The sequence below is a fragment of the Natrix helvetica genome, assembly GCF_964273705.1.
Source record: "Natrix helvetica genome assembly, chromosome: Z".
Classification (NCBI taxonomy): Eukaryota; Metazoa; Chordata; class Lepidosauria; order Squamata; family Natricidae; genus Natrix; species Natrix helvetica.
Genome location: NC_138554.1, coordinates 28,080,186 through 28,093,790, shown reverse-complemented (window position 1 = coordinate 28,093,790; position 13,605 = coordinate 28,080,186). Strand labels below are relative to the sequence as shown.

Below are 13,605 nucleotides of genomic sequence, written 5' to 3'. Positions count from 1 at the left end.
CACCCACCGTGGCCATGCCCACTGAGCAATGGGGCAGCGAACCCGTTGCTGCAATTTTTGAAGCCTATCCCTGCCTATATGCTCATGACATTCTTAGGCTAAATATAGTATTAAGAGCATGCATTTGCCCAACATATCATACTTGTCTAAACTTAATCTTGTTTTATTTTGTTTTGGTGTGGCTAGACTTGTCCATTTGAATCAGTGTCCTGTGTCACTCTTAGCTAAGTTAGCAAAATTAAGTGTATTCTATAAAGCTTGCCCCCCCCCCCCCCTTCCTTTGACAGTTAGACTTTTTCATTGATACCACCAGTGGTGGATTTCCCTTTTTTTTTTAACTACCGTTTCGCTCGTGCTTGCATGCATGTGGGTAGGCGGCGCTTCCTGCCACTACCGCTACCGGTTCGCCCGATCTGAGCTGAACCGACAGAAACCCATCTCTGCATACCACGTTTCAGAAATCCTTTACTCCCCTTCCCTACTTCAAAAAAAAGTCAGGCACAATTAGGTTACAATTTTTTATTTAATTATCTGAATAATGTAATAATATGATTGTCAGTTAATACTATACATTGTTCATGAAAAGGATCCCCATGATATCTTGCAGCTTAAGTCAATTACCTTATTTCAGAACATCTTTGAAAAACCAAACACATAGAGCAAAACAAGAGAGAAATAATCTTTTTCCGGGGAAAAATCAAACAAAATATCTCTGTAAAAGGAATGGGGCTTAATGCATTTGTCTAAAGTCCTATTTCTTTCTGCTGAATTTCTTTCTATGCAGGTCTGAAGCAGGTGGTTGTAATAGGTAAAGATCAATGGTCAGGGAGAAAACAGACCCCTTTGTTTACGCAGGCCCCTGAGAATAGCCAAATCCTCCACTAATTATTAACAAGAGAGCAAATAGCGCCAGTCCCATGCAATTGTAGGGTCAGGGTTCTTTCCCACCCCCCACCCCGTCTGCTCAGAACAACTTTTTTTTACTAAATCTAAACTAATGTCTAAACTTCAATCCTCTTTCTCCTGCATCATCTTTTCAGGGAATTTCAGCCTTTGTCCAATATTTACATCTTTCATGAATCTTTGTTATTTGCGCAGGTTTGGGTTGGTTACCTTTTTTCTTCCCAAGTCTTCTTACATTCATTAAGTCCCCAATTCTTTCAGTCAGATATGCATTCATTCCTCTTGTGTTCATTTCAGAATTAAATTCACCATTTTTCTTCAACTCTGTCTCTTTTTATTTTGACCCAAGAAAAAATGGCTTTTGTATCAGAGTAGTCAAAAGAGTTCATACAACAGCCAGTTCTCAGTGCCATTTTCTGTTCCTCTCATTATTTAATTTGTCTGCTTCTTGATCTGTTCTTGCAGCCTCGTACTCTTTATACGTCTGCCTAAGCAGACCCAAAGCAGTATGCTGATTGAGACAAAGGATACGTATTTATTTATTTGTGCATTTAAATGGAAGGGACATTCATCTCCAGGTCACTCTGAGCAGCTTACATTTTAAAAAAATAAGAAAACCATATAACAAGGGGGGGAAATGTACATTCAGAAAAAATAATATATCAAGGAAACAACTGTCAGAGGGTCTACACCTACCTTACCTTTAAAAATATTTTGGAATGTCATCAGAATGAGAGCCTTAGATATTTATTGATGGGAATGCTGTTCCAGAGGATAGGTATTGCAATAGAGAAGACATACTTCCTAGGTTTCCACACTGCTTAATTAAAGGGGTTTGGAATGCATCATCTCTGCCTAATCTCACTGGGTGAATAGAAATGGCCAGAACAGGCCTGTAGATATTCTCAGTCATCCAGGTCATGGTTGTTCCAAAGGAACTTTTTCAGGAGGCAATTGGGCTTTCTTGTTTTTAACTTTTGAACAATGGTGAAATTCAAACTTTTTTTACTACTGGTTCTGTGGGCATGGCTTGGTGGGTCTGGCAAGGGAAGGATACTGCAAAATCGCCATTCCTGTCCCACTCCTGGGGAAGGATGCTGCAAAATTGCCATTCCCGCCTCACTCTGGGACCAGCCAGAGGTGCTATTTGCCGGTTCTCCAAACTACTCAAAATTTCCACTACCAGTTCTCTAGAAGTCAGAACCTGCTGAATTTCACCCCTGCTCTTGAAGACATTTCACTTCCTATCCAAGAAGCTTCTTCAGATTCCCCACTATCCTGTCATAGCTGACGAAGCTTTTTGGGTGAGAAGCAAAACGTCTTCAAAAGAAAAAACTAGGAGGTCCAGTTGCCTCTTGAAAAAGCACCTTTGGGATATCTTAGAACAGGCAATTCATCAAATAACCAGGCCAATGAAAACCTTTATAGGTAATAATCAGCACCTTGAATTATACCTAGAAACAGACTGGGAACCAGTGCAGCTCATGCAGCAGCAATGATAAATGCTGAACATCACTGCCTGCACTGTTGCATTCTGGAACAGTTTTAACTTCCAAGTGCATTGTATATTCATGAGCTCCCCAGGGCCTAGGTGAGCATCTAAAGCCCCCAGCCCCCCAAACCAGGTACAGCTGCAACTTGTGCAACAGATGAATCTGTGCAAAGCCCCCCTCCACCCCCTGGCCAAAGCTTGCTACCTGCTCTTCGAATAAGAGCTATGGATCCAGGATGATCCTAAAGTTACCTACAGTCTAAAAGGGGGAAGTATTATCTCATATAAAACTAAAGATGGAAACTCCCCAGATCAAGGGTGGGAGGGAATATACGTAAATAGTCCATTTTGTCTTGTCAGGATTGAATCAATTTGTTCCTCCCCTCGAGACCTGAACAACCTCTAGACACTGGGACAGGACATTGACAGCATCATCTGGATGGTCTGAGATCAAGATGGGTATCCTCTGACACTGGCGATGCTGACAGATGACATCATCTGGCAGCTCCGTATAGTTGTCTAAATAAGAGGGGAGAAGCATCAAGCTCTGACATACCTTAGAAATAAAGAGCTGCAACATCCCCTTCCCAAACACTGACTAGAGCTGATCCCTGGGAAAGAGGAGAACCACTATAAAAGGATGCCGCTCCTTCCCCAAACTCTGCAGCTGGTCCAGAAGGATAATGCAATCATTGGTATTGAAGCCACCGAGAGATCAAGAGCATTATTCCCATCCCCACTCCCCCAAAGGTCGTCAGCAAGCACAACCAATGCTGTCTCTGTATTGTTCTGTACTATACTGTACTATACTATACAGGTCAAACTCAAGGCCCACAGACCGAATTCATGGGGTACTTAGATCTGGTCTGCGGGGTCACCTTGGAAACAGCGAAGGACTGGCCCACGGTGCCTCTGCCAGTGAAAACGGGGTCTGAGGGGAGAGCACCCCCCGGGCTCTGTTTTCACTGGCAGAAGGCTAGCAAAACAAACTAAAAGCAAAATAAAACAAAAGGAGAAATGTTTCCCCTTTTGCATTTGAGCATCCAAGGCACAGGAAAGGAGAAAGGGAAAGAGGAAAGAAAAAGAAAAAGAAGGAAAAATGGAAGAAAGCAAGGAAGGAAAAATCAGGAAAGAGGGGAAGGGAGAAGAAAGAAAGGAAGGAAGGAAGGAAATACAAGAAAAGGAAGGAAGGAAAGAAAGGTTATAATGAGAGGGAGGGAGGATCTGAGGGAAGTCCTGCCTTAGCACTTGCCGACCACAGGTGCCCCCGACACAAATGACGTTGAGCTGGCCATGCCCACTCCAGCCCCCCCAAAGTCAAACCCAACCCTGATGCGGCCCTCAATGAAATCGAGTTTGACACCTCTGCTATACAGCACGAAACCCAACTTAAATTGATCCAAATAATCTCTTTCCTGCAAGATCTTCTGCTGCAAATGCCTAGCCTCTTTTCATTATGGCAATATTCTATTCAAAAGTCCATTGGTTGGAAACTTAACTCATTCTTCATCATCTCTGACAGGCCCGCTTATGAGTACATCCAGTTGGTTTAAAAGCCCAAGGCACACCTTGTGTCTCACAGTGCAGTCTTCCAAGAGAAGGAACAGTCTGAACCCTTTGAAAGGACAACAGGAAAAAGGAGAAGACCACTACTTTGGCCTGAGATAATTACCGTATCTCATTCTCCAGATGGCAAAGCCCTTGCCCTGGTGTTTCTATTCTTCTTCATCTGCCTCTTTATTTTTTACCTCCACATACGTTACGCACTATTAATTTATCCATACATTTGTTCTAAACCTTCCCTTGTTTGTTCAGCTGCCCACTTGTTCCTGCATTCCACTTGTGTTTGCTGCTATGTTGCTCATTTGAAAAGATTTGTTCATTCTCTCACATATCCCTTTATTTGTTCACATTTCCTCAGTCACTCACATCATTTGTTATACTTCTATACCCACACATACACACAGAGATATACATGCACCAACATTCCAGAATTGCCAGATATCATAGATGAACCCAAACTGATAAGGTTGTCCTATCTACCTGTTCCAGAAGTCAATAATGCCTGTCCTAGTTTGAGTCTTGCAATATCTGGCAAATTTCATCACCACCCCACCGCTATAACTGCTCAGACATAATCCCGCTTGTCAATCGTACTGCCTGGTGGAGCAGTAGATCTGGCTGGAACAGAGTATGCAATACGGCCCGGGTAGCGGTTGTCCCGTGGTGGGCAGGAGCAGCACAGGAGTGATCCTCCAAGGAGTAGTAAGGCCGAAGCTGCCCAACCAACATAGAGAGCAGCCCCCAGTTCCCTTTTGAGAGGTTCAGCCACAATTGGATTGTAAAAGTCACGGATGATGGAGTTGGCAGACCAGCAGACAGGAATAAGTGCGAGAAGTCCTGAGACGATAAAGAAGGCACCTGAGGTAATGACAATACGTGCCTTGGCACCTTCTTCCTCCACGCAGTTGGTACACTTGGCTCCAACAATACTCACCAACAATGCCAGGATAGCAAGCACCACAGAGATAACCATGAGGGCCCGGGCGGCTTGGATATCTTGGGGCAGAGCTAGCATGGAATCATAGATCTTACACTGCATCTGGCCAGTACTCTGTACAACACAATTCATCCACAGTCCCTCCCAGATTATCTGCGCCACAACAATGTTGCTTCCGATGAATGCTGAAACCTTCCACATGGGCAAGGCACATGAAAGGATAGTCCCCAACCAGCCAAAGATACAGAGGCCCATTGCCATGATCTCTAGCCCTGCAGATGCCATTATGGATATCCTTCACCTTGGCTACAAAATGCACACCTCTTTTTTTTTTCCTTTCTTCTGCTGCCTTCCGTGAGGACCAAAGATGGTGGTTTATGGACAGCGATGCCAAGTTGTTCTGAATATAAATCAACGAAGACAAGAATTGCAAAAATACACCCTCTAAATGGTGGTATGCAATGTCAGGCGTCTACGTTCTCGCCCTGAAAGCAAACTCCTAATAAATAAATCCTAAAAGAATATTGCACTGAGGTGGCCATCCAAGACAAAGAAACCTACGGAGCTTTTCGGCAAAATTAAGTCTCTCTAGTAGATTAGCGAGCAGAACTGTTACAGAAGAGGCCTTCTTGGGTTACCTGCATATGGAAAGCAGCCTCGAAGGTGGCAATCTATAGCTTCCGAGAGTCTGTTTTTGATGTAGGGTCATCCAGAAATAACTGCCTGTGGTGTGTCACTTTAGGAGCTGGGTTGGAGAAAGGTAGACCAAAGTCTGAAAGGTAAAGAACCCCTAAAGGGGAAATAAGGATAAATCCAGTGCTATCGTTTCTCTGTGGCTCCAACAACCTGCTTGTTATTGCATTGTTCTGCTTCACAGGTACCTGTTGTCTAGAAGGATCCCAAGGGAGCTTGAGCTTAGGGACAGAGAAGGGCGGGTTATATGAACCTCCAACAGGTGGCTGGGAGGGGCACCAGACCAATCTGAGAAGGGCATTGGGGGATCCATGGTAACCAAGACCTGGGTGGTGGTGTTATGGAGAGAGTTTGAATATTTCTTTATTTTCTGCTGGCTAGTTGGGAAGCTGCCCATTCCAGAGGAGAAAGAGGGGGGAGAGGAAGAGGCCGAGAAAAACAAGCAAGGGTGGAGAGGGAGGGAGGGAGGAGGAAAGACAGGGAGATATAGAGGGAGTTATTGTGGTCAAATTCTTCTAGAAGAGAATTTTTTAAAAAGTAGAAACTATTAGATATTAATTAGGCCAAACAGGCATAATGCCAGAGTTACATAGATGTGTCACATCTACTATATAAATTAACTGAAAGCTTTCACAAGGGTCCACATGCATGCATGTGCACACAAACCACACAAAAACCTCCCGTATTTTTCATTACACAAATGCAACTCTCTCTAATAAATACATCACAGAAGCTTTTGTGAAGTTCATTTCGTAAGATAAAATATTATCTTGAGTTGCACTGAAAGAATAGACAGAACCACTATTGTTAACAGTGGTTGGTCACAAAATATTTGTTGGAGCAGCACAATCTGACATTAGTATTATATATTAATGTGCATAATATGATTAACAACACCCACAACCTATTCCTAATTCAAACCAAAGAAGACAGAATTTGTTCTGATTATTTGTATTTTAATGGATTCAGTCCTGTTGTTAACTGTATAAGTTTGACTAAGTCGCTTTTGGTTCAACATGTTGGGAGAACCGAGTCAATGTTGGTTAAATAATAAACGTTATGTACTAATCCAGTCCTTGGGACTTACAGATGTGTTTATCCATGTTAGGGTTACTTTAGCACCTTGGTCTGCACAGTATTTCTCCATGTTACCCATTTTAGAATGTATGGACTTCACTTCCCAGAATTCCCCAGTCCAGAATTCTGAGAATTGTGAAGTTCAAGTGTGTGTGTGCATGTGTGTCAGGGGTGGGTTGCTTCCGGCATTACTGCCATTTTGGTGTGCGCAAAAATCGCTTCGCTTGCACGCACATCAGATGCGTGCTCTGTGCGCATGTGCGTTTGCAGAAAAATAGGTCTGCTCATGCGCAAAAAAAAGGAAAAAAATAAGTGTGTGCATTTACAATCTTTCTGCACATGCGCAGAACCGAAAATCAAGATGGCGGCCCCATAGGAGAACCGGTTCAGGGGTGTGGCAGGCTTGGGTCGCTGCCTGTTCCAATGACCCAGGCCGCCAAATGACTACTGGTCCTGCCGAACCGGTCTGAACCGTTAGGAACCTGTTAGATATTAACATATATCGCGGCAAGTCTCCTCTCTGGTCCGCCGCTACAGCGGGAAACAGGTATCGCTCTGATTGGTCGAGAGGCGTACCCGATCCCTATAAAAGGGGAACCCTCAGACCACAGAGTAAGCTGGATCACTACTACTACTAATAAAGAGCTGTTAAGTCACTACGTGTCCGGAGTCTGTTCTCTCGTTGCCCGAATCTAACATTGGCGACGAAGGTGGGATTGAGAGACAGATAGGACGAAGCTACCTCCAGAATCCCAGGATTCAATCCAGCCCAGGAATTCGGCAGAAATTCCGGCAGCCATCTCAGGACAGCGCAGCGCGGCAAATTCAACACAGAGAAGATGGCGATGCACACTCCTCCCGCTCCATTCGACCCAATGAACGACCAATGGGAGGCTTACATGATTCGTTTCGAGTGCTTTCTCGAAGCAAACGAATACACGGGGATAACCGACTCCCGAAAGAAGAACATTTTCCTCAGCTACTGTGGGCGAGAGGGTTTCAACACGGCCAGAGACCTCTCCGAACCTACCCTGATACAAGCGGTATCATGGACGGCGCTACAACAGACGCTGCAAACGCATTAAGCGCCAAAACCTTCCCGCCACGTTTGCCGCCAGGAATTCAACACGCGGAACCAGAAGGCGGGAGAATCAATCAACCAATATGTTGCAGCACTACGAAAAGCAGCGACTCACTGCGAGTTCAGGGATCTGGACGAGCAAATCCTGGCAAGACTTGTTTGTGGGTTAAAGGACATTTCGCTACAAAAAAGGCTGTTGGCCAACCCAAATTTAACCCTACAAATAGCGCTGAACGAAGCAAGGGCGTCCGAATCAGCGGAAAGATAATCGGAAACCATACAACGCGGGTTCAACACGAGCCAGCCAGCACCCAGACACGCCAGAGTCCACTACGAGGACACCAATCCAGACTTCGAGGATACCGAGTTCGAGGAAAGTCACCTGATGCGGAGCAGTCACATGAGGCCTGGGGGGAGACCCGGATTCCGTTTGCCACCCTGCGCAAGCTGCGGAGGGAACCACCCCCGGTCTACCTGTCGGTTCAGGAACGTTGTTTGATCGCACTGCGACAAACTTGGGCACATAGCACGAGTGTGTCGGAGCGAAGTCCCTGCCTCCTCATGGCAGCCTCCAATGTACCGCCAACAGAAGTCCAACCCAGGGACTTGGCGAAATCAAAAAGGGCGCCCAGAGAGAAACACACGAGAGTTTACCCAGAGAGACAATTCCCAAAGAGCTGAAAGGGCGTATTCCCAGAGAGATTACACACAAAGAGCTGAGAGAGCGTTCTACCAGGACGCTCAACGAGAGTATTGCCAGGATACCGATGCAGAGATAGAGTTGACCCAGAGAGAGGAATTGCGAACCTATCTCACCACAATAAGTCAGGTCCGCACCAAGCGGCCTAAAAAGCTGAAAGTCACAGTCCTATTGGAGGGCTCTCCTTGCGAGCTGGAAGTTGGCACAGGATCGTCCCTGACGATCATTTCATGGGCCTCCATGAAAAAGGCTATCCCTAGTCTCAAAAAGAGCCAACTACGTGCACCAGACATTCTGCTACGAGACTACCAGGGGAACCGAGTCCCCATTGTGGGCCAAGGCACGTTCCAAATTCGTTTCAAGGACATCGTAGCCCAGCTGCCCGTGACCATCGCCAGCGCGCCGTTACAGAACCTTCTAGGACTAGATTGGTTTGAAGCCCTGGGATTAGAAGTCACCGGGATCAACGCCGTGGAGAACAGCAGTGCTGAACAGATTTTTAAGGAGTTCGAGGATGTGTTCAGCCCCGGTCTTGGTAAGTATGTGGGTAAACCTATCTCATTCAATTTAGACCCAAAAGTGGCGCCAATCCGACTTAAACCGAGACGAGTGCCTTTTGCACTCCGCCCAAAAATTGATAAAGAGATCGATAAATTAGTAGAGCAAGGAATCCTTGAGCCGGTGGATCACACGCGCTGGGAAACTCCCATTGTGACCCCAGTTAAACCAGACGGGTCAGTCCGCATCTGCGTGGACTATAAATGCACAATTAATGTCGCACTACAGCAAAGCGCATATCCTGTGCCAGTAGTACAACACTTATTGCACTCGTTGGGGCCAGGAAAGATATTTGCTAAACTAGACATGGCACAAGCTTACCAGCAATTGCCCGTGGATAGCGCCACAGCGGAGGCCCAAACTATAGTGACGCACAGAGGAGCATTCAAATGCAACCGGCTACAATTCGGTGTGAGTATTGCCCCAGGACTGTTCCAGAGCGTCATGGAACGGCTTTTGCAAGGGATACCGGGAGTCGTCCCCTATTTCGACGACATCTTGGTGTCCGCTGCAAACGAGGAGCAACTATTAAAAAGAGTCAGAACTGTTTTGGCCAGAATCAGAGAGAAGGGTCTCCACCTCAAAAAAGAGAAATGCCAAATTAACGTGCCTAGTGTAGAATTCCTGGGATATAGAATCGATGGTCAGGGAATACACCCCACTTCAAAGAAAATTAAGGCGATCCAGGACGCCCCCACACCACGAAATCAGACCGAGTTGCAGGCCTTCCTCGGACTAATTAACTTCTGCAGCGTTTTTCTGAGGCAGAAGGCGACCGTTGCTGAGCCATTACATCGACTACTCCAAAAGAACGCAACATGGAGGTGGGGACGATCCGAAGCAGCAGCCTTTGCCGCAGTCAAGCGCCTGCTCACCACCGACTCGCTGCTAGTGCAATACAGCCAGACGCTACCACTGGTATTGACCTGCGATGCATCCCCATTCGGCGTCGGTGCAGTCCTCAGCCACAGGATGCCAAACGGAAACGAAGCACCCATCGCCTTCTACTCCAGGACTCTTTCGTCGGCCGAGAGGAACTACAGCCAGATGGACAGGGAAGCGTTAGCTGCTGTGGCTGGAGTTAAACGTTTCCACGAATACCTCTACAGCCGCAATTTCGAACTAATTACAGATCATAAACCGCTGTTGGGACTTTTGGCGGGAAACCGCCCCACACCAGTCTCCCTTTCTCCATGCATGACCAGGTGGACTGTTTTCCTGGCTGCGTACTCATACAAGCTGATACATCGACCGGGCTCCACTCTAGGACATGCAGACGCACTCAGCCGTTGCCCACTCCCGGATCTTTTGCCAGACCCCACTCCCGAGGTACCGGTTCTGTTAATTGACTGTTTGGACTCAGGACCGGTTTCTTCCTGCGACGTTGCCAGATTCTCTTCTAGGGACAATGTAATAAAGCAAGTTCAAACCTGGGTTTGGAGGGGGTGGCCGAAGGGAAACGTGGGCCCGGAATTCAAACTGTTTTGGGCAAAACGGGATGAACTTTCAGTGTTACAAGGTTGTTTATTGTGGGGGGATCGAGTTGTTATTCCTTATGCGTTACGAAGAAATGTGTTAGAAGCGTTACATGTTGGGCATCCGGGGATCGTTAGAATGAAGGCGTTAGCAAGAAGTTACGTTTGGTGGCCAAACATGGACAAAGAGATAGAGGAATGGGTGGCTACTTGTGATCCGTGCCAAGAATCTAGACCAGCACCCCCTGAAGCACCCGCCACAGAATGGGAGAAGCCTAAAGCACCCTGGTCGCGAATACACATCGATTTCGCAGGGCCAGTCCAAGGTCAGACCTTTCTTATAGTTGTGGATGCATACTCCAAATGGCTAGAAGTAGTCCTAATGACTTCAACCACGGCAGAGGCAGTCATTAAGGTACTACGGTGACTTTTCGCCACTCATGGCCTGCCCGACCTCCTGGTCTCCGATAACGGGCCCCAGTTTACGGCCATGCAATTTGAAACGTACTTAGCAGGTCAGGGAATTCGGCATGCCCTCATCGCACCATTCCATCCGGCATCGAATGGACAGGTGGAGAGAATGGTGCGATCCGCAAAAGAGGCCCTCGCTAGGATGGGTCCAGGTGATTGGCAAACACGCATTGATCATTACCTCTTAATTCAGCATATTACCCCCAGCGCAACGACGGATAGGAGCCCCGCTGAACTAATCATGGGCTGCCGTCTACGGTCTCACCTGGACCGTCTTCACCCAAATTACTCTGCCACATCGCCCCCAGACTCGACAAGCAAAATTCGTAATTTTAGCATAGGGGATTCAGTATACGCCCACAACTATGCAGGGGGAACATTGTGGATGCCAGCAAAGGTAATTGGCATCACGGGTCCACGTTCATATTTGCTGGAGCTAGAAGATGGACGGAATTGGAAAAGGCACATCGATCAACTACGGGGTCGTCTGGCACACTCAGACCTACGAGCCGAGAACGAAAACTATCTGCCAGCACAAAGTCAGCCATCCGAGAGCCCAAACACGGAGGAACACGACACCATCGAGCCCAGGATAGAACCAGCGATCGATCGCGAACCAGAACTACGCCAAAGCAATGAAAGCCTGCAGACCCCCGAATGCGAAGCTGAAAGAACAGGCGAAACCGATCCTGCAACCACTCCCGTTCAACCCGAACTACGGCGTTCCACCCGGGTGAGACAAACACCCACTTATTTGAAAGACTATGTAACTAACCGGAATGCTCCATCTAAGAGGGGAGGGGTGTTAGATATTAACATATATCGCAGCAAGTCTCCTCTCTGGTCCGCCGCTACGGCGGGAAACAGGTATCGCTCTGACACAGAGTAAGCTGGATCACTACTACTACTAATAAAGAGCTGTTAAGTCACTACGTGTCCGGAATCTGTTCTCTCGTTGCCCGAATCTAACAGAACCCACCCCTGATGTGTATATGTGAGAGAGGGAAGATGGATGAAATATCAATTTTAACTGCTTTTTCCTGCCTTAGGATGCAAAGCTAAGAAACTAGAGTGGTCTCAAAATGAGATGACTCCACCCATGCCATCTCTGCTGCTTCTTCCTCCCAGAAAAATGCAGAGAAGAAAAGGGTACACCAATATGATAAATGGAGATTAAATTATACATACACTTTTCTATTACTCCTAGGTTTTTAAAGGCACTACAGCCATTAGTTGTTGGATTCTCTGCCTAAATTGATTAAAACAGAAAAGAGCTTAAAAGTCCATTTCCAGATGTCAATCCCTTTCCTCTCTTTGGCCTGATATTGTACCCCTACTAAGGGATTTACCTTTTCTACCTGTGCTGGGAAAGCAAGTGTTATTTGCTTTCCTTTTTTGTGGATAGGTCTTTCAGAACATGTGAACTTTAATCCACATTTCCTTCTGTTGACTTCATCTCATAGATGAAACTTTTCTATCTGGTGAATCTAATGGTTAAAAAAAGGAGACAGGACCACCATTTTTCTATTCTTCCTGTCCCTTGGGCTACAATAACCTGGCAATATTGTTTCAAATAAAGATCCTAGTAGCATCTTTTCTGACCAATTTTATTGAAAGACACCAATTTTCAAGAGCTGCAACTCATTTTATCAGATGCACTGAGCGCTAGACTGATGTAAGGTTTAAATTCGGATAAGGCATGGGGGGGATGGAAGAGAGGGGACAAGAGGTTAGTTGTGTAGATGCAGGTTATTTGTGAGACAGAGCATACATATCTTATCAATTAACACTTATAATGTGTTAAAAACCCTTTGTTTTTGTTGAAATCTTCTAAACCTTTGAGCCAGCAGTCTTTTGCTGACTGGTGTTGTTGGTCTCTCTTCCCCAAGATGGTCATTGTAAGGTCTGTCACAGAGGTTGAAAAGCTGTGATATTATTTTGTCCTTGTTTTGACTCCTGATGTCAAACTTGTGTCCATTCATTCTTTTGCAAAAAGTGTGTCTCATTTGATTTACATATAATCTGGGGAATCAGAATGGGCAAGTGATGCTGGTGTGTGTGTGTGTGTGTGTGTGTGTGTATGTGCGTGTATGTATGTGTAGCAGCGGCTATGGGAGGCTCCGCCCACCTGACCCAACGTAATGCGTGAGCACTGCGCATGCACAGAAGGCGGTGCACATGTGGAGACACGGCACATGCAAGGGAAGCACGCATGCACACTCACATTGTGAACTGGTAGGGAAGGTAAGTGAATCCCATTGCTGGTATATATATGGCTCTTGAATTTTCCTGTGGCAAATTCCAATTTCCATGTTAGCATCACTATTCTGTTGTTTGTCGTTCTTTGTGAAAATCTGCTTCAGACTGGACAATTGTCTGAATGCCAACTGGTGCCTGAAAAAGTGCGGTGTCATTGTCTAATATGGATTGTAGCTTATTAATAATGCATTTGAGTATTTTTAGCGGTGAGCTGGAAGAACCTGCAGTGGTCTGGCAGACCTACTGTACATTTCACTTGTTAAAAATCCACCATTTCATCAATGAACCTGCCAAGGAAGGAAAGGAATGATAGTGAACATTTAAAACAAAATCATTGATCAAAATCCCTTCAGAAGAGGGAAGAGTCTAGTAACCCAGGGCAGGATGGCTGGGGGA

At 46.0% G+C, this 13,605-nt stretch overlaps 1 protein-coding gene across 1 annotated transcript; it reads right to left on the bottom strand.

Annotated features, from left to right (window-relative positions):
- Window positions 1-504: 504 nt before the first annotated feature.
- On the bottom strand, window positions 505-5,540 carry LOC309381448 (claudin-9-like). The gene has a single exon (XM_081932444.1). It carries the CDS (start codon window positions 5,178-5,180, stop codon window positions 4,524-4,526), a length of 657 nt encoding a protein of 218 aa, XP_081788570.1. The 5' UTR covers window positions 5,181-5,540; the 3' UTR covers window positions 505-4,523.
- Window positions 5,541-13,605: the final 8,065 nt, after the last annotated feature.